The sequence below is a fragment of the Mya arenaria genome, chromosome 17, assembly GCF_026914265.1.
Source record: "Mya arenaria isolate MELC-2E11 chromosome 17, ASM2691426v1".
NCBI lineage: Eukaryota > Metazoa > Mollusca > Bivalvia > Myida > Myidae > Mya > Mya arenaria.
In genome coordinates, this window is record NC_069138.1 from 39,805,809 (window position 1) to 39,826,592 (window position 20,784).

Here is a 20,784-nt window from a genome sequence, read left to right on the forward strand (position 1 = left end):
CGAACTTGACCTAGAGAGTATTAATATAAACATTCTGACCAAGTTTCTTGAAGATACAGTTTTCTTGAAAACAGATGTTTTTTTATAAAAAATCTATAATTATCTAAACCAATTACATATTGTTGATGATTATTTTTGTTTCAATAGGTGATGTTGATAACATGCTTTATTATCTGTTGAAAAAGAGCATTCACATTTTTTTTCTACAATACAATTTACTTGTACTCGTACTTGGAAAATATACATTTTCCATTATTATTTACCATTTGCAAGATATAGTGGTTCATTGACTTTGGTCATGTATATTAATCAACAAATAAGACTTAGATTTAAATTTTAGCATTTATTTTCAGAAACTCTTAACAGGTTGATAATCAATAACAGAACCATTGTCACATGTGCACGAATAAAAATGATTGTATTCGAGTGGTTGTACTGTTCAATTTGAACCAATGACCACAACTTGGCACAAGGCCAGAAGAACAAATGAAATATTTCTGTGCTGCATTTAAAGAGTTCGAGACTTTAGCAAATGGTCATTAACTCGAGAATTTTTTATCGTTAACTGTAGCCGTACTGCCGTTATACTTGAAAACAAAGACTGTGACATTATTTTACCATAAAGTTTTCTGTACTGCTTTGAACAATTTACAATGAAACATTTTTATTTAACCCCTCCCCAATCCCTGGTCATCATCTCCGGAACCATTGAAGGTTCACCTTCACAATACTTCAGTAACACTTTGTAATTAGTCAAACATGGCACATGTGACATTTGAAAACAAAAACTGACAATGATTTTTTAACAAGTTTTTGTGTACTGCATCGTACGAATCACAAAAAACAATTAAAATTCGTCCCTTCCCCACCTCAAATCAATATCTCCGGGACAATTGAAGGTTACCTTAACAATACTTTTGTGATAGTTTAAATTGGTCAAACAAGGCACATGATGTGCTTGAAAACAAAAACTGACAATGATTTTCTAAAAAGTTTTGGTGTACGGCAGTGTACGAATCACACTAAAACAATTAAAATTCACCCCTTCCCCACCCCTAATCATCCAAAACCATTGAAGGTTAGCTTTACAATACTCCTGTGACACTTTGTAATTAGTCAAACATGGCACATGTGACATTTGAAAACAAAAACTGACAATGATTTTTTAACAAGTTTTTGTGTACTGCATCGTACGAATCACAAAAAACAATTAAAATTCGTCCCTTCCCCACCTCAAATCAATATCTCCGGGACAATTGAAGGTTACCTTAACAATACTTCTGTGATAGTTTAAATTGGTCAAACAAGGCACATGATGTGCTTGAAAACAAAAACTGACAATGATTTTCTTACAAGTTTTGGTGTACTGCATTGTACAAATCACAATGAAACAATTAAAATTCACCCCTTCCCCACCCCTAATCATCCAAAACTATTGAAGGCTACCTTCACAGTACTTCTGTGACACTTTGAATTGGTCAAACAAGGCACATGAAGTACCAAATACAAAAACTGACAATGATTTTCTAAACAAGTTTTTGTGTACTGCTTTGTACGAATCACAATGAAACAAATCAAAATCACCCCTTCTCCACCCCTAATCATCCGAAACCATTGAAGGTTTACCTTCACAGTACTTCTGTGACACTCTGTAATTGGTCGAACATGGTACATATGATACTTAAAACAAAAGCTGACATAAGAATTTTCAAACAAGTAATTATGTACTGCTTTGTACGATTCACAATGCAATAATTTTCGTTCACTCCTTCCCCATCTCCGGTCATTACTGCAGGTAGTTGAGTACCAATGATGGATTACTGTCACTGTACTTACCACTGTGACACTTTGTCATTGGTTGAACATGGCACAAGTGATATTTTCATATAAAAACTGAATCATGATTTTACAAAAAGCTTTTCTGTACTGCTTTGTACGTTTCAACAGTTTATCCCTGGCCATGCCAACACAGTGGGAACTAGCTCTTTCCATGGCAATAAGATCTAAGAGATTACACAGTCCTTCTTCTCTGGGATGTTCCCAGCTTTCTCCATTGTCATGATGATCTGCTCAAACAAGCGGCTTACAGTCTAAAAATAGAAACATATGGTTGTCTACTTTACATGGGTCTCATCCATGTAAAACTTTCAACCACAAACATACACTATTTTATAATAATTATTTAAGATTAAGGATGCATTGAACATTTAAGAGAGTATATATATTACACATCATAAAAGGTATGACATGTCTGTTATGCACCAGTCAATTGTAGCCATCCCCCCCCCCACCCAGGTTCAGGGAATAGCGGGGACTTTACTTTCAGTCCAGCCAAGCCATGTAAAATCCCTGCAGTGTCTGGGAGGAACTGCTGGTAAAATCCCCACCCAATGCCCCCGCACCCTAGATAAGGCGCATTCCCCGCTATTTTTGCGCGAAGACAACACCATGGCATTCATCCGGCACTGCGGGGCCACATGGATTTAGTAAAAACACAGCCCATTTCCCAAGCTATCCCCGGTATACCCCCAGACCTGAGGGGGCCGTGGTTACACTTGACTAGTGCATTATCACAGCACATTCATTAATGATGCTTTTAAAAGTTTGCAAGGCCTTTATTTTTCTATTCTATGCTTTACAAACTACTTGGATCCACAGCTGTCGTAGGAGGAGGGAAAAAATAATAATTTGAAAACATCATTTTAGTTTTTAGTCGGAGCAGGCGTCGCCAATATATTGCACTTTATTTTGCTGTGCGTTTGTTAGAATATTTTAAAAGAAACGGGTAAAATCAGAGAAAACAGTGATATAATAATAGAATTCACAATTGTCATTTAATCTAAATGAGGATGGTAGATATAGCCTCACCAACTGGAACATCAGGGTCTATTTCAATGAATTGTTGGAATGTTTTATCTTTTAAATCACTTGAATAATACTGAAAAAAATTGCTGGGACCAGGGTCCAACAAAAAACAAAGACTCGTGAATAATAATGTTATGGCAAGTTGGAAAAGAAATCCACAAAACATATTGGCAATTAAAGAATCAGGGGATACATAAAATAGAGACATTGCTCACATTTTCTGTCAAAACCCTAAAAAAAAAAGTTAAATGAATGTTGCATCTACATAATAGAATACTTATCATTTTGTTTTCAGCAGGTTTACCTAGGGGTAAGAACTTTTGAATAACTGTTCAAGTTTCAAGTCTCACGGCAATGTTGACAGTTTTCGATATGACATAAAATGTTGCTGAAAATATGTGGGTAACTCCACAAATAAGCACCAAATTCTCATGATCTTTATGGAAGTGGTCGAAGAGCACTATATGATATTCAGGTCATTTGTTACAGAAATGAACGACTTGTTCTGACTACCTTTGACTTTAATCTGTGTGGATGCTTTTATGGCAGAGGTTGACAACTACCGGTATATTATCGTCTGTGATGCATCATTTCTATTTTTAGAATTTAAATGGAAACCCAAAATGAAATATCTTTCCAAAGTGCCATGGATGTTGTTGGGTTTTTTTGCTGATGATTTCCCAACAATTTATTTTACACAAATATACAAAAAGCACAGCATAGGACATAAAAAAATATTCTATTTTCAATTATTATTTTTTTAGATCGGGGATTTTTCGAGCAGCTTCCAATAACATAATTATAGTTTGCAGAATTCATTTTTTGATAAGTTTACTGTAACTCAAGAAGACACTTACAAATTGTTCTTTTGCAGATGTCTCCATGAACGGTATCTTCCACTTTTCGCCTAAACGCCGGCCGGCATCTGTAGACACCTCCCTGCAGTTAAATAAAAGATAAAGACACATTACATATGTTCAATAAAGGTTAAATGTAAAAAAATCTGATACCATTATTAACAGCAATTCAACTGACGCTAATCCCATATTTCTTTGTTTTTTTAAGCATTTTAGAAAATATCACAAAATTATCATACATCAAACAATGTTGTATGCAAAAATGTTACCATTTATTAAATCTAAGACTGATCAAAATACATAATTGAATAAAGATCCTAAATTAAGCCTCTTAAATCTAGAGGATTTGTAGGAAAACCAATACATATAACAATCTAGAGACTGAAGTGCTCAAATAAGCAAATGACATAGCATCATGGTATGAGGTGGACTCACACCATTAACCAGAACATGCGCAACTAATACAATGTTTCAGGTAATCCAAAATCAAGAGCTCTATTTTCTATCTGAGAAGATAAATATCCACTGGCACAAGTTTGCTAGCTAAGACAGAAATATCAACTGGCACAAGTTTGCGAGCTAAGGTAGAAATACCCACTGGCACAAGTTTGCAAGCTAAGGTAAAAATATCCACTGGCACAAGTTTGCAAGCTTAGGCAGAAATATCCAATGGCAGAAGTTTGCGAGTTCAGGCAGAAATATCCACTGGCAGAAGTTTGCGAGTTACGGTAGAAATATCCAATGGCAGAAGTTTGCGAGTTCAGACAGAAATATCCAATGGCAGAAGTTTGCGAGTTACGGCAGAAATATCCAATGGTGCAAGTTTGTCAGCTAAGGCAGAAGAAACTTGTAATTTTTTTAATGCACTCCAGTTTAACAAGTATGCCAGTCCAAACTAGAGCTGTCACAGGAGTGACGAATACCCCCAAATGCCGCCTGGACACAGGAATGGCAAACCATTCATTTGAAGAGGCCATAACTCCAAGGTTACTGCACACTGTATCTTCTTTTATCATGCATATATTGTTTTATTTAAATCTGTTGAGAAATTTAGAAGATACACTGCTGACAAGAAAAACTAGCTGATGCTCTAGCTGATCTCTTCTGGAATAAGACATCAAGAGCATTCAAGAGCTTTTCTTCCAACACGATCATCATCAAATTTTACAAGTACATATTTGGGCTTGAATGCATCCTTATCCACCTGGGAATAAATCCCGGGACTGTTTCTGTAGCCGAATTAACGAGTCCATCTGACAGGTCAATATTTGTAGTAAGCACTACTGTGGCAAATATGCCATACTTAAGTTCTGCTGGTATTCCACTGGCATCTGGTTCAAATGAAGCATGCTGGATTTGTTTTGTTTGTTCATCTTTCCAAGTGTCAATTACTATTATGGTAAATATTTGTTCATTTAGTTTTTGAAGGATCTATCGAACTTGACCTGTATCTTCTGATGTTACACCTGTGTAACAAAAAATGTTCAAATCTGTCAAGCCTTTCATGAGTTATCATCCGGAAACCGTTTTTCTTTTTTTAGTAACAGTGACCTTGGCCCCACCAGCCCCAATATCGAACTTGACCTGTATCTTCTGATGTTACACCTGTGTACCAAAAAATTTTCAAATCTGTCAAGCCTTTCATGAGTTATCGTCCGGAAACCGTTTTTCTATTTTTAGTAACAATGACCTTGACCTTGGCCCCACCAGCCCCAATATCGAACTTGACCTGTATCTTCTGATGTTACACCTGTGTACCAAAATTTTTTTAAATCTGTCTAGCCTTTCATGAGTTATCATCCGGAAACCATGAAAACCGACAGACCGACCGACCGACAAGCTCACTCCTATATACCCCCTCATACTTCGTTTGTGGGGGTATAATAAGAACCCTGAATGGTTAAGTATTTTTTTCAAAAGGGGCCATCAATATTTTAAGAACAAACACGTACAATTTAAGGTTTTTGCTTTATAAAATATTCAATTTTGACAGGTTATTGTTTACGATACACCGTCAGAAAGAATATTCTGCTTGGCATTAAAATTACAATTACTATTTACGAAAAAAATAATTGGCATTGTCAACAAACATGGTGGCCGATGGTTGCAGACGATTTTAACATTTTTTCAATGCGTCCTCAAACCCATATCATAGATTAAGTTTTTTTCTTGAGTTTTTCACAGATTTTTTTGCAAGCATCTTATAACGCCACAACAAATTCAGCATTTGTTCGTCGGATTTGCCATTCGAAATTTGAAAAATGAAAAAAAAAAATTTATTAAATTATACATATTATTTAGCTGCATGGAAATTTTTTTTAACTTCTGATTTTCACCTAGTTTCTGAATTTCTTTTTCTTAACATTTAAACCTGCAACGTCGACTTCGCCTTTTTTTTTAAGGTACTTCCATGCTTTACATTCTTCGCAAGCAAACTTTCCTCGTGTCAGGACAAAATGATAATTGTTGACAATCTTTTTTGTCGGGAATATTTTGCAGGATGCACCGTTGTTATTCATTTCCGGTACTAATTTTCAGTTACTTTCAGTTTTCGCAATGTAAAATACACGTTTTAAGTGAATATCAGTGTAGCAAGGTGCATATTTCCGTATTTTAACCGTTTGTGGGTTTGGTATGGTTCCGTATCGTATATTGCCTTGTTTTGTTTGTGTATTTGTTGCCTCGTAATGTTTAGTGTCGTGCTACGTGGTTATTGTCCTATATGCGTTACTGTCCGTCAATATCCATTGATGTCCAGGTGCGTCAGAGCGTAAATACTGGTTATGCGAGTTGATCTATATTTATGAGAGTGATTGCTTGGCTGATAATGCCCTTCTCTCCTTTTCCGGCTTCATTGCACATGCCCTTATTAACATATACAAATAAATCATTCTTTTCTGTATCATTAATGACGCAAGTCATCGACTTCATTTGCAACATTTGTTACTTATTGATTTATTTCATAAGAATATTCGCTCTTATCTTTGAGCAATAATATTGAAGTTCTATTTATGTAATTATTATTTAGACGTGCCTGGTAAGTTTGTTATTCATATGTCTTAGAATGTTTTATGTATTAGACCGCAAAGTCTCTGTTGATATATGCCGATCACTGCCCATTGTCATTGTATTTTGTGTATAAACAAGAGATGTTTGTCAAACATTATGATATAATTTTAATGATAAATTTGAGTTATGACCATGACCTTTGACCCAATGACCTCAAAATCCATAGGAGTCATCAACTGGTCACCTAGAACCTAAATGTCAAGTTTGAGGGTCAAGGGTGCAGGCATTGTCAATTTATTATACAGACTTTTTGCATTCAAGGTCACTGTGACCTTTGACCCAATAACCCCTAATTCAAAAGGGGTCATATCTAAAGGTCAACCCCAACCCCAAAGTCAAGTTTGAGTGCCATGGGTGCAGGCATTGTCTAGTTAACACTCGGAAGAACTTTTTTGCATTCAAGGTCACTATGACCTTGACCTTTGACCCGATGACTCCTAAAATCAATAGGGGTCATCTACTGGTCAGGCCCAGCCTCCATGTCAAGTTTGATGATCATAGGTCCAGGCATTCTTGAGATATCACTGGGAGAAGCTTTGTTAACTTTTTCACGTTAAAGGTCAACATGATCTTGACCTTTGGCCTGATGACCCCAAAAATCAATAGGGGTCATCTACTAGTCAGGGCCAACCTTCATGTTAAGTCTGATAACAATAGGTCAATGAATTGTTAAGTTTGCCTTCAATGTCAATGTGACCTTTGACCCAATGACCCCCAAAATCAATAGGGGTCATATACTGGTCAGGCCTAACCTCCAAGTCAAGTTTGAGGGCCATTGGTGCAGGCATTGTCGAGTTATCACTAAAACAACCTTTTATCATTCAAGGTCACTGTGACCTTGACCTTTGGCCCAATGACCCCTTAAATCAAAAGGGGTCATCTACTGGTCAGGCCCAGCCTCCATGTCAAGTTTGGGGGCCATGGGTGCAGGCATTGTTGAGTTATCACTAAGACAACCTTTTATCATTCAAGGTCACTGTGACCTTGACCTTTAGCCCGATAACCCCAAAAATCAACAGGGGTCATCTACTGGTCAGGCCCAACCTCCATGTCAACTTTGATGACCATTGGTCTAGGCATTGTTGAGTTATCACTCGGACAAGCTTCAAAATCCTTTTACCATCAAAGGTCACTGTGACCTTGACCTTTGACCCGATGAACCCTATAATCAATAGGGGTCATCTACTGGTCATGCTCAACCTTCATGTAAAGATTGGTGACCATACGTCCAGGAATTGTTAAGTTATCACTCAGGCAAGCTTTGGTCTACCGACGGACCGACCGACAGACATGTGCAAAGCAATATACCCTTCTTCTTCAAAGGTGGGCATAATTAGTAATATGATTAGCATATACTTTTATATGTTTTATTATATGTTTAAGATTTCTCCGACAACGTTATAAAATAAATAATCGAACTCCTAAGTTGAGTGGTCGTTAATGCACACCCACTACAAATGGCTTCCCGATGGAGGTCGCACAGTCCTGAGCCAGACCGTCGTGTCCTCCAGGCCAGACGTTGAGGGGATTTTGCCTGCGTTTTGATGCCCATTAGATCCATTGGCACCTGTATTGGTATACCCCCACCCCATTCCCTTTCCCCCACCCATCCTCCCTGATCGTGAGACACCCATGATTGAAACCAGAAGGTACCAAAGCCTAATTTTTTTAACTCGCTCGCTCCCACTTTTTTTGGCAAAATCCATAGAACAAATGATCAATTTGTTGTGGCCTACCCACTATCATCTTATAACCAGTCATTTACGGAAGACTTCGGGGAAAATACAAAATCAGGCCAAAATAGCTAATGCAAGAGCAGATATGCATGTTTGCACTTTTATATGCGTACATTATCAGCACCAGCACTTGGTCCCGTCTGTGGCAACATGTCTACCAAGTTCATTCGAATTATCAGTATCTTGAATGGCAATTTATTTTTTACTGCAATGCAAACACAAAGACTATGACAACAAACTGACTTTTTTCTCCCAGATTTAAACAAACTAAAAATAATGTTCAAGTTGAAGCCTTGATAAAATTGTCACTACTAAACAATGTATTACCTCTCCATGGTGAGATCGCACTTGTTGCCTACAAGGACGATGGGAATACTGCCGATGTTCCCCTTCATGTCGAGCAGCTTTTCATACACAAAATGGATTACTTCAAAACTGGAACGGCAAAGGGAAAGCTACATCAAGTGACACACAAAAGGCATGGTTCTCCAATTAAATGTTTGTCTTCATTTTGAGCAGATTGTCAGCCTCTAAGTGTTTTTCTGCAAGTGAAGATCAGATCGCCTACAAAGGTTTCTTTGCCTATATCTTTTTGTAAAACTTTTTGTTACAAGTCATTCTTTAAGGTTCACATTTACATAAACATTAATTGTAGTATTCTTTCCAAATCCAAGATTATTTGGTATTTTTAATGTCTGTACCTTTTAAGAGAGTTGACTGAGTAGACCAGGATGTAGCCATCAATATTCATGAAGTACGACTGAGGTAGTATGGAATACTCATCCTGGAAAACAAGGTTTGGTTTACTAATGGACAAGCAAGTGCAAAAAAATGTAGCACCACTTTTTTGTAGGGAACCCATTATGAACTAATGAAATCAAATAGTTCAAGTTAGCAATAGTAAATTAATTGTTTTTTTCACAGCAACTCTGCAAATATTTCAATTGATTTACATTCCATATATTAAGGAGACTTTCTTGTGTTAAACTGTAAAATATTCATTATCAGAGATAAGATATAAATTTGTTTGCCGAAATATTTTCAGCCAATTTCCTCTAAAACTTTTTTGAAGGAAATAGAGGAGTACTGTAATTCATTCAGAGTTGGGACGCTCTAAGAATTCAGAAACCCATAATTATTTTCAAAAATAATTTAGTTTGCAACGTGATGAATAAAAGTTAGAAATGCAATACTGAGTTTAGAATCTGAGTCAACACCATGCAGAAACATTAATCCCACATAACATTGTCCATGCTCTCCACAAGATCATTGGGGCCATATCCCTCGAGGGCATAACTTTTGAGTTATGTGACGTTACACCATGTGACTATTTGGTCTGAAGCCGACAGAAGGTGTTTATTCATTTCAATACATGTGTAAATTGGTGAACTCATGTTTGTTGTTTATTAATTAATTTGATGGAGGATTTACACTTGTAGGCGTAAAAAATAACCATTGATTACTACGGATAAATTAATAAGTGGTAAAACGCAAAACATAAAGAAAATTGGTAGGTTTTATTCTTATATCGGACATGGATCAAATGCAAAACAAGAGCTGTCACAGTATGTGACGAATGCCTCGGAATGTGACATTGACCTATGAACAAGGTCAGTACATGAAAAGTTAAAGATCAAACACTGACCTGTGACATTGCCTTTACGTGTCAAATGCATATGGCAAGTTCTTTTAAATTGCCTCTGAACATAGAAAAATACCACCCATACTTGACAACCTATACTCTTGTCCTTATATTCAGCATTCCATTGTGAATAAACACTAAGTGTATCTTTCAACTAAGAGGTAGGGACATGGCTCTTGCACGCGACACGTCGTCTTGGTATGTCAAACACATTTGGCAAGCTATTTTAAAAATCTGTCCATACAAAAAAGGTTACAGCCCGAACACGACAACCTACACTCTATGTCCTTATATGCAGCATTCACATGTGGCAAGTCATTTTAAAATATGTCTATACAAGAGAAAGTTACAGCCCGGACACGGCAACCTATACTCTATGTCCTTATATGCAGGATTCCATTGTTAATAAACACCTAAGTGTTACCTTGACCTTAGAGGTAGGGACACAGGTCATGCATGCGACACTTTGTTTTGGTATGTCAAACACATGTGGCAAGTTATTTTAAAATCTGTCCATACAAGAGAAAGTTACAGCCCGGACACGACAACCTATACTCTATGGTCTTTATATGCAGCATTCCATTGTGAATAGTGTGACCTTGACCTTAGAGGTAGGGACACGGGTCTTGCACACGCCACGTGGTCTTGGTATGTTGAACATATATGGCAAGTTATTTTAAAATCTGTCCATACAAGAGAAAGTTACAGCTCGGACACAATTTATTGAGCCCGACACGGGGACAGAGGGACTGACAGTGCGATTTTAATATGCCCACCTTCAGGGGCATAAAAATTGGGAATTTTCTATGAATTTGGGCAGCAAACAATTAAATATTATGGTCTCCAAAAAAGGTGAACTACAGTGATTATCTGAACCAGTTTCCTAACCCTGGTGCCTTACCTGTGCTGCCGTGTCAACAAATTGTAAGGGCTCTTTAACCCTGGTGCCTTACCTGTCCTGCCGTGTCAACAAATTGTAAGGGCTCTCTAACCCTGGTGCCTTACCTGTCCTGCCATGTCAACGAATTGTAAGGGCTCTCTAACCCTGGTGCCTTACCTGTCCTGCCGTGTCAACAAATTGTAAGGGCTCTCTTACCCTGGTGCCTTACCTGTGCTGCCGTGTCAACAAATTGTAAGAGCTCTCTGACCCTGGTGCCTTACCTGTCCTGCTGTGTCAACAAATTGTAAGGGCTCTCTAACCCTGGTACCTTACCTGTCCTGCCATGTCAACGAATTGTAAGGGCTCTCTAACCCTGGTACCTTACCTGTCCTGCCATGTCAACGAATTGTAAGGGCTCTCATACCCTGGTGCCTTACCTGTGCTGCCGTGTCAACAAATTGTAAGGGCTCTCTGACCCTGGTGCCTTACCTGTGCTGCCGTGTCAACAAATTGTAAGGGCTCTCTGACCCTGGTGCCTTACCTGTGCTGCCGTGTCAACAAATTGTAAGGGCTCTCTGACCCTGGTGCCTTACCTGTGCTGCCGTGTCAACAAATTGTAAGGGCTCTCTAACCCTGATGCCTTACCTGTCCTGCCAGGTCAACCAGTTGTAAGGCGCATCTAACCCCGGTGCTTTACCTGTCCTGCCAGGTCAACCAGTTGTAAGGCGTATCTTACCCTGGTGCTTTACTTGTCCTGCTGTGTCAACCAGTTGTAAGGTCAATCTAACCCTGGTGCTTTACCTGTCCTGCCAGGTCAACCAGCGGTAAGGTCTATCTAACCCTGGTGCCTTACCTAGCCTGACGTGTTAACCAGCGGTAAGGCGTATCCAACCCTGGTGCTTTACCTGTCCTGCTGTGTCAACCAGCGGTAAGGTCTATCTAACCCTGGTGCTTTACCTAGCCTGACGTGTTAACCAGCGGTAAGGCGTATCTAACCCTGGTGCTTTACCTGTCCTGCTGTGTCAACCAGCTGTTATGCGTATCTTACCCTGGGGCATTACTTGTCCTGCTTTGTCAACCAGCTGTAAGGCATATCTTAAGCAGCTTTACCTGCCTGCCGTGTCAACCAGCGGTAAGGCGTATTTTACCCTGGTGCCTTACTTGTCCTGCTTTGTCAACCAGCTGCAAGGCATATCTTAAGCAGCTTTACCTGTCCTGCCGTGTCAACCAGCGGTAAGGCATATCTTACCCTGGTGCCTTACTTGTCCTGCTCTGTCAACCAGCTGTAAGGCATATCTTAAGCAGTTTTACCTGACCTGCCGTGTCAACCAGTTGTAATGCGTATCTTACCCTGGTGCTTTAACTGTCCTTCTGTGTCTACCAGCTGCAAGGCCTATCTAACCCTGGTGCCTTACCTGACCTGCCGTGTCAACCAGTTGTAAGGCGTATCTTACCCTGGTGCTTTAACTGTCCTTCTGTGTCTACCAGCTGCAAGGCCTATCTAACCCTGGTGCCTTACCTGACCTGCCGTGTCAACCAGTTGTAAGGCGTATCTTACCCTGATGCTTTACCTGTCATTCTGTGTCTACCAGCTGCAAGGCCTATCTAACCCTGGTGCCTTACCTGACCTGCCGTGTCAACCAGTTGTAAGGCGTATCTTACCCTGATGCTTTACCTGTCATTCTGTGTCTACCAGCTGCAAGGCCTATCTAACCCTGGTGCCTTACCTGTCCTGCCGTGTCAAACAGTTGTTATGCATATCTTACCCTGGTGCCTTACCTGTCCTGCCGTGTCAACGAGTTGTTATGCGTATCTTACCCTGGTGCCTTACCTGACATGTCATGTCAACCAGTTGTTATGCGTATCTAACCCTGGTGCCTTACCTGTCCTGCTGTGTCAACCAGTTGTTATGCGTATCTAACCCTGGTGCTTTACCTGACCTGATGTGTCAACCAGCTGTTATGCGTATCTAACCCTGGCGCCTTACCTGTCCTGCTGTGTCAACCAGCTGTTATGCGTATCTAACCCTGGTGCCTTCCCTGTCCTGCCGGGTCAACCAGTTGTAAGGCGTATCTAACCCTGGTGCCTTACCTGTCCTGCCGTGTCAACCAATTGTAAGGCCTATCTAACCCTGGTGCCTTACCTGACCTGTCGTGTCAACCAGCTGTTATGCGTATCTAACCCTGGTGCCTTACCTGTCCTGCCGTGCCAACCAGCTGTAAGGCGTATCTAACCCTGGTGCTTTACCTGTCCTGCCGTGTCAACCAGCTGTAAGGCGTATCTAACCCTGGTGCTTTACCTGTCCTGCCGTGTCAACCAGCTGTAAGGCATATCTAACCCTGGTGCTTTACCTGACCTGTCATGTCAACCAGCTGTTATGCATATCTAACCCTGGTACATTACCTGACCTGTCGGGTCAACCAGCTGTAAGGCGTATCTAACCCTGGTGCCTTACCTGTCCTGCCGTGTCAACCAGCTGTAAGGCGTATCTAACCCTGGTGCCTTACCCAACCTGTCGTGTCAACCAGTTGTAAGGCCTATCTAACCCTGGTGCCTTACCTGACCTGTCTTGTCAACCAGCTGTTATGAGTATCTAACCCTGGTGCCTTACCTGACCTGTCATGTCAACCAGCTGTTATGCGTATCTAACCCTGGTACATTACCTGACCTGTCAGGTCAACCAGCTGCAAGGCCTATCTAACCCTGGTGCCTTACCTGTCCTGCCGTGTCAACCAGCTGTAAGGCGTATCTAACCCTGGTGCCTTACCCAACCTGTCGTGTCAACCAGTTGTAAGGCCTATCTAACCCTGGTGCCTTACCTGACCTGTCTTGTCAACCAGCTGTTATGAGTATCTAACCCTGGTGCCTTACCTGACCTGTCATGTCAACCAGCTGTTATGCGTATCTAACCCTGGTGCCTTACCTGTCCTGCTGTGTCAACCAGCTGTTATGCATATCTTACCCTGGTGCTTTACCTGTCCTGCCGTGTCAACCAGCTGTAAGGTGTATCTAACCCTGGTGCTTTACCTGACCTGCCATGTCAACCGTTGTAAGGCGCATCTAACACTGGTGTCTTACCTGTCCTGCTTTGTCAACCAGCTGTAAGGCATATCCAACCCTGGTGCCTTACCTGACCTGCTTTGTCAACCAGTTGTAAGGCATATCCAACCCTGGGGCCTTACCTGTCCTGCCGTGTCAACCAGCGGTAAGGTCTATCTAACCCTGGTGCGTTACCTAGCCTGACGTGTTAACCAGCGGTAAGGCGTATCTAACCCTGGTGCTTTACCTGTCCTGCTGTATCAACCAGCTGTTATGCGTATCTTACCCTGGTGCCTTACTTGTCCTGCTTTGTCAACCAGCTGTAAGGCATATCTTAAGCAGCTTTACCTGTCCTGCCGTGTCAACCAGCGGTAAGGCGTACCTAACCCTTGTGCCTTACTTGTTCTGCTTTGTCAACCAGCTGTAAGGCATATCTTAAGCAGCTTTACCTGTCCTGCCGTGTCAACCAGCGGTAAGGCGTATCTTACCCTGGTGCCTTACTTGTCCTGCTCTGTCAACCAGCTGTAAGGCTTATCTTAAGCAGCTTTACCTGACCTGCTGTGTCAACCATTTGTAAGGCGTATCTTACCCTGGTGCTTTACCTGTCCTTCTGTGTCTACCAGCTGCAAGGCCTATCTAACCCTGGTGCCTTACCTGACCTGCCGTGTCAACCAGTTGTAAGGCGTATCTTACCCTGGTGCTTTACCTGTCCTTCTGTGTCTACCAGCTGCAAGGCCTATCTAACCCTGGTGCCTTACCTGTCCTGCCGTGTCAACCAGTTGTAAGGCGCAACTTACTCTGGTGCTTTATCTGTCCTTCTGTGTCTACCAGCTGCAAGGCCTATCTAACCCTGGTGCCTTACCTGACCTGCCGTGTCAACCAGCGGTAAGGCGTATCTAACCCTGGTGCCTTACCTGTCCTGCTGTGTCAACCAGTTGTTATGCGTATCTAACCCTGGTGCCTAACCTGTCCTGCCGTGTCAACCAGTTGTTATGCGTATCTTATCCTGGTGCCTTACCTGACATGTCGTGTCAACCAGTTGTTATGCGTATCTAACCCTGGTGCCTTACCTGTCCTGCTGTGTCAACCAGTTGTTATGCGTATCTAACCCTGGTGCTTTACCTGACCTGATGTGTCAACCAGCTGTTATGCGTATCTAACCTTGGCGCCTTACCTGTCCTGCTGTGTCAACCAGCTGTTATGCGTATCTAACCCTGGTGCCTTACCTGTCCTGCCATGTCAACCAATTGTAAGGCCTATCTAACCCTGGTGCCTTACCTGACCTGTCGTGTCAACCAGCTGTTATGCGTATCTAACCCTGGTGCCTTACCTGTCCTGCCGTGTCAACCAGCTGTAAGGCGTATCTAACCCTGGTGCCTTACCTGACCTGTCGTGTCAATCAGCTGTAAGGCGTATCTAACCCTGGTGCTTTACCTGACCTGCCATGTCAACCGGTTGTAAGGCGTATCTAACACTGGTGCCTTACCTGTCCTGCCGTGTCAACCAGTTGTAAGGCATATCCAACCCTGGTGCCTTACCTGACCTGCTTTGTCAACCAGTTGTAAGGCATATCCAACCCTGGGGCCTTACCTGTCCTGCCGTGTCAACCAGTTGTAAGGCGTATCTAATCCTGGTGCCTTACCTGACCTGCCGTGTCAACCAGTTGTAAGGCATATGTAACCCTGATGCCTTACCTGTCCTGCTGTGTCAACCAGCTGTAAGGCATATCTAACCCTGGTGCCTTACCTGTCCTGCCGTGTCAACCAGCTGTAAGGCGTAATCCTGACCAGCTATCTTCACTGACTTATGAAAAGCTGGAGAAAAAGAGCAAATTTTATCAGTGATTTCCGCAATTCAATTCTACCCCAAGCATGTTATTCATCCCTGAATTATGCTTCACAATTCAATTCTACCAGAAGGATTTTCTGTCCATGCCAAGAATTTATTCATTTATGAATTACACTTCACAATTTAATTGGCAGTGAATTCTACCAAACAGATTTATTCATCTCTGTATTACACTTCACAATTCTATTTTACAAGCCTTCATGTAAATTAAATCATTAATGTATAACTTATCAAGGGCTTTTTTCTGAGAAGGGGGAGATACCGGATGCCTTTGAGAAAGGGATAATTTTTGGCATTTTAGAAAAAAAAACTTTAACTTTGTAATGTGCTATATATAAAGTTTAACTTTTTAACCATTTATTGGGAAGTCCTTTTTTAAGGGAAAAAGTGCTTTTTTCAGTTTTGGGAATCATTGCCCTTTTAGGCAAAAATAAAATGGTTTGGTTACGGTTACATCCTTTTCAAAAGAACAGGTAGGGTAGGGTAGGTAGGCTTTTTATTCTTTCTTTTCTATTAGGTTTTTTATAAGAACGTTACTGTCATCATTGGAGAATGGGGTTAAAGTTATCTTCTGTATAAATCTTTTAAGGTTTTAAACTACGTATTATAACACACACAAAGATGCAGTCTTACTCCCAAATAAGATTTACCAAAATTAATATGAATGTTTTAAAGTGACTCACTCATGTTCTTGGACCAAAATATTTTCCTGGTAATCATCTGAAAACTATCATTATTTTATTCTATGATATCGTAATTGCATAAAAAATATAGTTATGGCATAAAAAAATATTTTGGTTTAAGTGGGGTTTGAACCCATGCCAGTAAAGTTAAGATTAATTTAGAAAACTTCCGGCTAGTCCACACGACACTGTGACTTTAACAAAAGTGTTGGATATGTTGACCTGTTAAGGATACATTGATAGCATCATGTGTTAATGTCAATCAACCAATCATGCAACACCACAGCCTTAATTAATTTTCTATCGCGTTATAAATGCTAATGAAAATTGTGGTCTTGAAAGACGATAATTGAGCAAATATCAACATTTGCTGATGGAGTCCAGCTTTTGGTATTTTTGTGCATCTTGTGCATTTTACAAACCATAAGCAAGTCACTTTAATATACCAAAAAGGATGAAAAAATGTCGAAAACAATGATTCTTAAAAATGATATCGAGTTTAATTTGAAATAAATGTACAGGACACTCAGTATTTCTACCTTATGAGAAACAAGAGCTGTCACAGTATGTGATGAATGCCCCCGAATGTGACATTGACCTACGAACAAGGTCAGTACATGAAAAGTTGATCTTGCCTTTACGTGTCAAATACATATGGCAAGTTATTTTAAATTGCCTCTGAACATAAAAAAATACCACCCATACTTGACAACTTACACTGTTATGTCCTTATATTCAGAATTCCCTTGTGAATAAACACTGTATCTTTCACCTTAGAGAAAGGGACATGGGTCTTGCACAAGACACGTCGTCTTCGTATGTGGAACACATGTAGCAAGTGATTTTAAAATCTGTCCATACAAGGGAAAGTTACAGCCCGGACACGACAACCTATACTCTATGTCCTTATATGCAGCACTCCATTGTGAATAAACACTAAGTGTGACCTTGACCTTTGAGGTAGGGACACGGGTCTTGCACGCGACACGTCGTCTTGGTATGTGGAACACATGTGGCAAGTTATCTTAAAATCTGTCCATACAAGGGAAAGTTACAGCCCGGACACGACAACCTATACTCTAGGTCCTTATATGCAGCACTCCATTGTGAATAAACACTAAGTGTGACCTTGACTTTTGAGGTAGGGACACGGGTCTTGCACGCGACACGTCGTCTTGGTATGTGGTACACATGTGGCAAGTTATTTTAAAATCTGTCCATACAAGAGAAAGTTACAGCCCGGACATGACAACCTATACTCTATATCCTTATATGCAGCACTCCATTGTGAATAAACACTAAGTGTGACCTTGACCTTTGAGGTAGGGACACGAGTCTTGCACGCCACACGTCGTCTTGGTATGTGGAACACATGTGGCAACTTATTTTAAAATCTGTCCATACAAGGGAAAGTTGCAGAGCTGGACGGACGGACGGACAGACGGACGGACGGTGCAATTTTAATATGCCCACCTTCGGGGGCATAAAAAGTATATCACAGTTTTTAATAATTGGCAGAAGAGATTTAGTTTCGACCGCTTGCTCCTATTTTTTGTCACAGAGACCTTGATCCTAGGGGCCCAAACACAATCCCATGAAAGTCGTCCATAAACTCTTCCTACATATCAAGTTTGGTCACAGTATGTCAACCATAAAGTTATTCAGAACCAAATGGTTATCTATTTTTAGTAACAGTGACTTTGACACTGGGGGTCCAAAGGGCAATTCCAATGAAAGCTCTCCATAAACTTGTCCTATATACCAAGTTTGGTCACACTATTTCAACACTTATTTTAGTTATTCAGTACTAACCATTTTTCTATTTTGAACAACAGTGACCTTGACATTGACCATAATTCTCGGGGCCCAAAACACAATCTCATGAAAGGTCTCTAGAAACTCTTCATATATACCAACAAGTTTAGGCACAATATGTCAACCTTTACTGAAGTTATTGAATACCAACCATTTAGTATCTTTGACCTTGACCTTGATCCTAAGGGCCTCAAACGTAATCCCATGAAAGGTCTCCATAAACTCTTCCTATAGACAAGTTCGGTCACTATATGTCAAACCTAATTTAAATTATTTAAAACATCAAGGTGACTTTAACCCCCTCCCCCCCCCCCCCAAAAAAAAAATGTATTTCTTTAGGCCTATATAAGGTAAAAAAAAACTACTAGTATATTATGTGTGAATGCTATTTTTGTAAGTATATTATTGCTTCCATGTCAATGCTGGTTCCTATACTTACTATTTTCAATGGTAGGGTCATAGGAATCAACAAACTGGTTTTGAACAAACTGAATAGTAAGGCTGGACTTTCCTGGAAAAGAAAAATATTTTCTTCTACTAGTACTATAACCATCTATTGTTATTGCTATTGTAATTGACTATAATTATTTAAGTATTCCAGTTCCATGAATCACTGACTCAGGAGAGCCATTTACACGATGTTTCTTAATACAAGTCACTGGCAAAGAAATTATACAACATTCTGCTTCTCCTCAATGGATTGGAAACTCCCTACTGTTCCTATGTGATCAGCTAAAACTCACGCGAGCAGCCCAATTTCATTTCGAGATCTTACTATGTGATTACTTTCGAGATGTCCACCAACTTGATTAGGGTCGAAAAATTGAGTTGCATATATCCAATGCAATCTTCATATTTACTGCTGTATGATCTAGCCCTTATTTTGTATTTAATTAATTTGTGATGTATTTGTTGTTAACAAGTACGATTTTTTACTCAAAGTCTGTGATTCTTTGATTTTTCTCCGCCTAATTATTTCAACCAGGAGAGATAAAAATGTTGTCTTAACTTGTGGTTTTAAAAAAACACAAACGACTGTAGACCGGTTAAAGTTGATTTGATGTGTTGTTGATGTCCAATTTATAATGCAAAAAATTAATATTTGAAAACTGAATGGTTTTCTAAAATGCAATAGGTCACAACCAACCATCGGTAAAACCATTCAGGTTAGACAATGACTGAATCTACACTTATATGAACAAGAGGCCCTAGAGGGCCTATGCTCTACTGGCATGGCTCTTGTGGTAATTTTCAATACAGAGCATGTACGTATGAGTAATAGGCAACAAATATTTAGTTCACTTTTTGTGTTTGGGCTAGCTGAAAAATGCTGCACGTTTAACATCTGAGGACAGAAAGAGTTGTAAGCAGATTAGTTGCATGAACTATTTTAATATGTGCCAAGTAAAGGTAATCTGAGGGTAAAACATATTTGCTTTCAAAACTGTACTCATGGTCAAAATTTAATTTCTGTAGCTTTAAATAAAAAGTAAGTCAAAAGGGGTGGGGCCAGCTTTTGCCCAAGGCAGGGCTCCCGCTGGTGATCGCCATTGTCGCGATTTGCGACAAAATCGCAAAAGTGGCGACAATTTGAAGGGGCATAACAGGGTTCGAATTTAGACTCGCATACTCGCAAAATGCGAGCGATATTTGCAAATTGTGAGTGACTTTTATTCAAGCTCGCAAAAATCTGCGAGTGGCTTTTTCTAGACCACAAAATGTTAAAAGGAAAGTAGAATAAACATGAACCTAACTCCGCTACTTGTTTACACTACCAGTATAAAGAAGACAGTACGGAGAGACACGCTCTAGTAAGTTTTCAAAAATAGAACAATTACGGGAAAGGCCGAGTTTTATCTGGAATCTTTCCGGGTTGCTCCGAATGCTCCCAATACAAAGTGAATACAAATGACGTAATCACCTAGCTCGATCTTTGGCTAAATTTAGCGCTTTTGTCCACTATATGTAAACCCCATCAACCTTTTAATATACTGTATCCGCCCAACTGTCAAAAAGAATAGACTTGGATATATTTTATAGTCCAAAGCATCCATGCTACATTTACTGTTGCTTTTATTTATTTCAAATTTAAAATGTTTTTGTTTTTAATACTTATAGACTTAATGAAATCTGTAGCATGCTCGCCCAATGGGTATTACCCGATGGCGAGGGTAAATAAGCTCATCAACAAGTTCCAGTAGTCGAGTCACTCAAGATTGATACTTTTTATATTCATAATATGTCTTAGGTGTAAATATTTACTTTAATTAGACAATATTATAAGGGAATAAAGCAAATAATAAAATTGCAAGTTGATTTTTCAATTTGCGAGTTGCCTCAAAAAGCACTC

General features: G+C 40.1%; 1 protein-coding gene across 2 annotated transcripts in view; it reads right to left on the reverse strand.

Moving 5' to 3' along the window:
• Nucleotides 1-328: 328 nt before the first annotated feature.
• Nucleotides 329-20,784, reverse strand: part of LOC128224694 (GTP-binding protein Rheb-like) — a 28,194-nt gene continuing 7,738 nt past the window's right edge. Inside the window, exons 2-7 of one of the 2 annotated variants that reach the window (XM_052934668.1) lie at nt 18,874-18,945; nt 15,835-15,902; nt 9,229-9,311; nt 8,855-8,962; nt 3,723-3,804; nt 329-2,090 (exon numbers count right to left, since the gene is read on the reverse strand). In XM_052934668.1, the coding sequence (XP_052790628.1) occupies nt 2,004-2,090; nt 3,723-3,804; nt 8,855-8,962; nt 9,229-9,311; nt 15,835-15,902; nt 18,874-18,945 (500 nt within the window). In that variant the 3' untranslated portion in view covers nt 329-2,003. The remainder of the gene's footprint in view (nt 2,091-3,722; nt 3,805-8,854; nt 8,963-9,228; nt 9,312-15,834; nt 15,903-18,873; nt 18,946-20,784) is intronic. The other variant, XM_052934670.1, reaches the window with a different exon arrangement.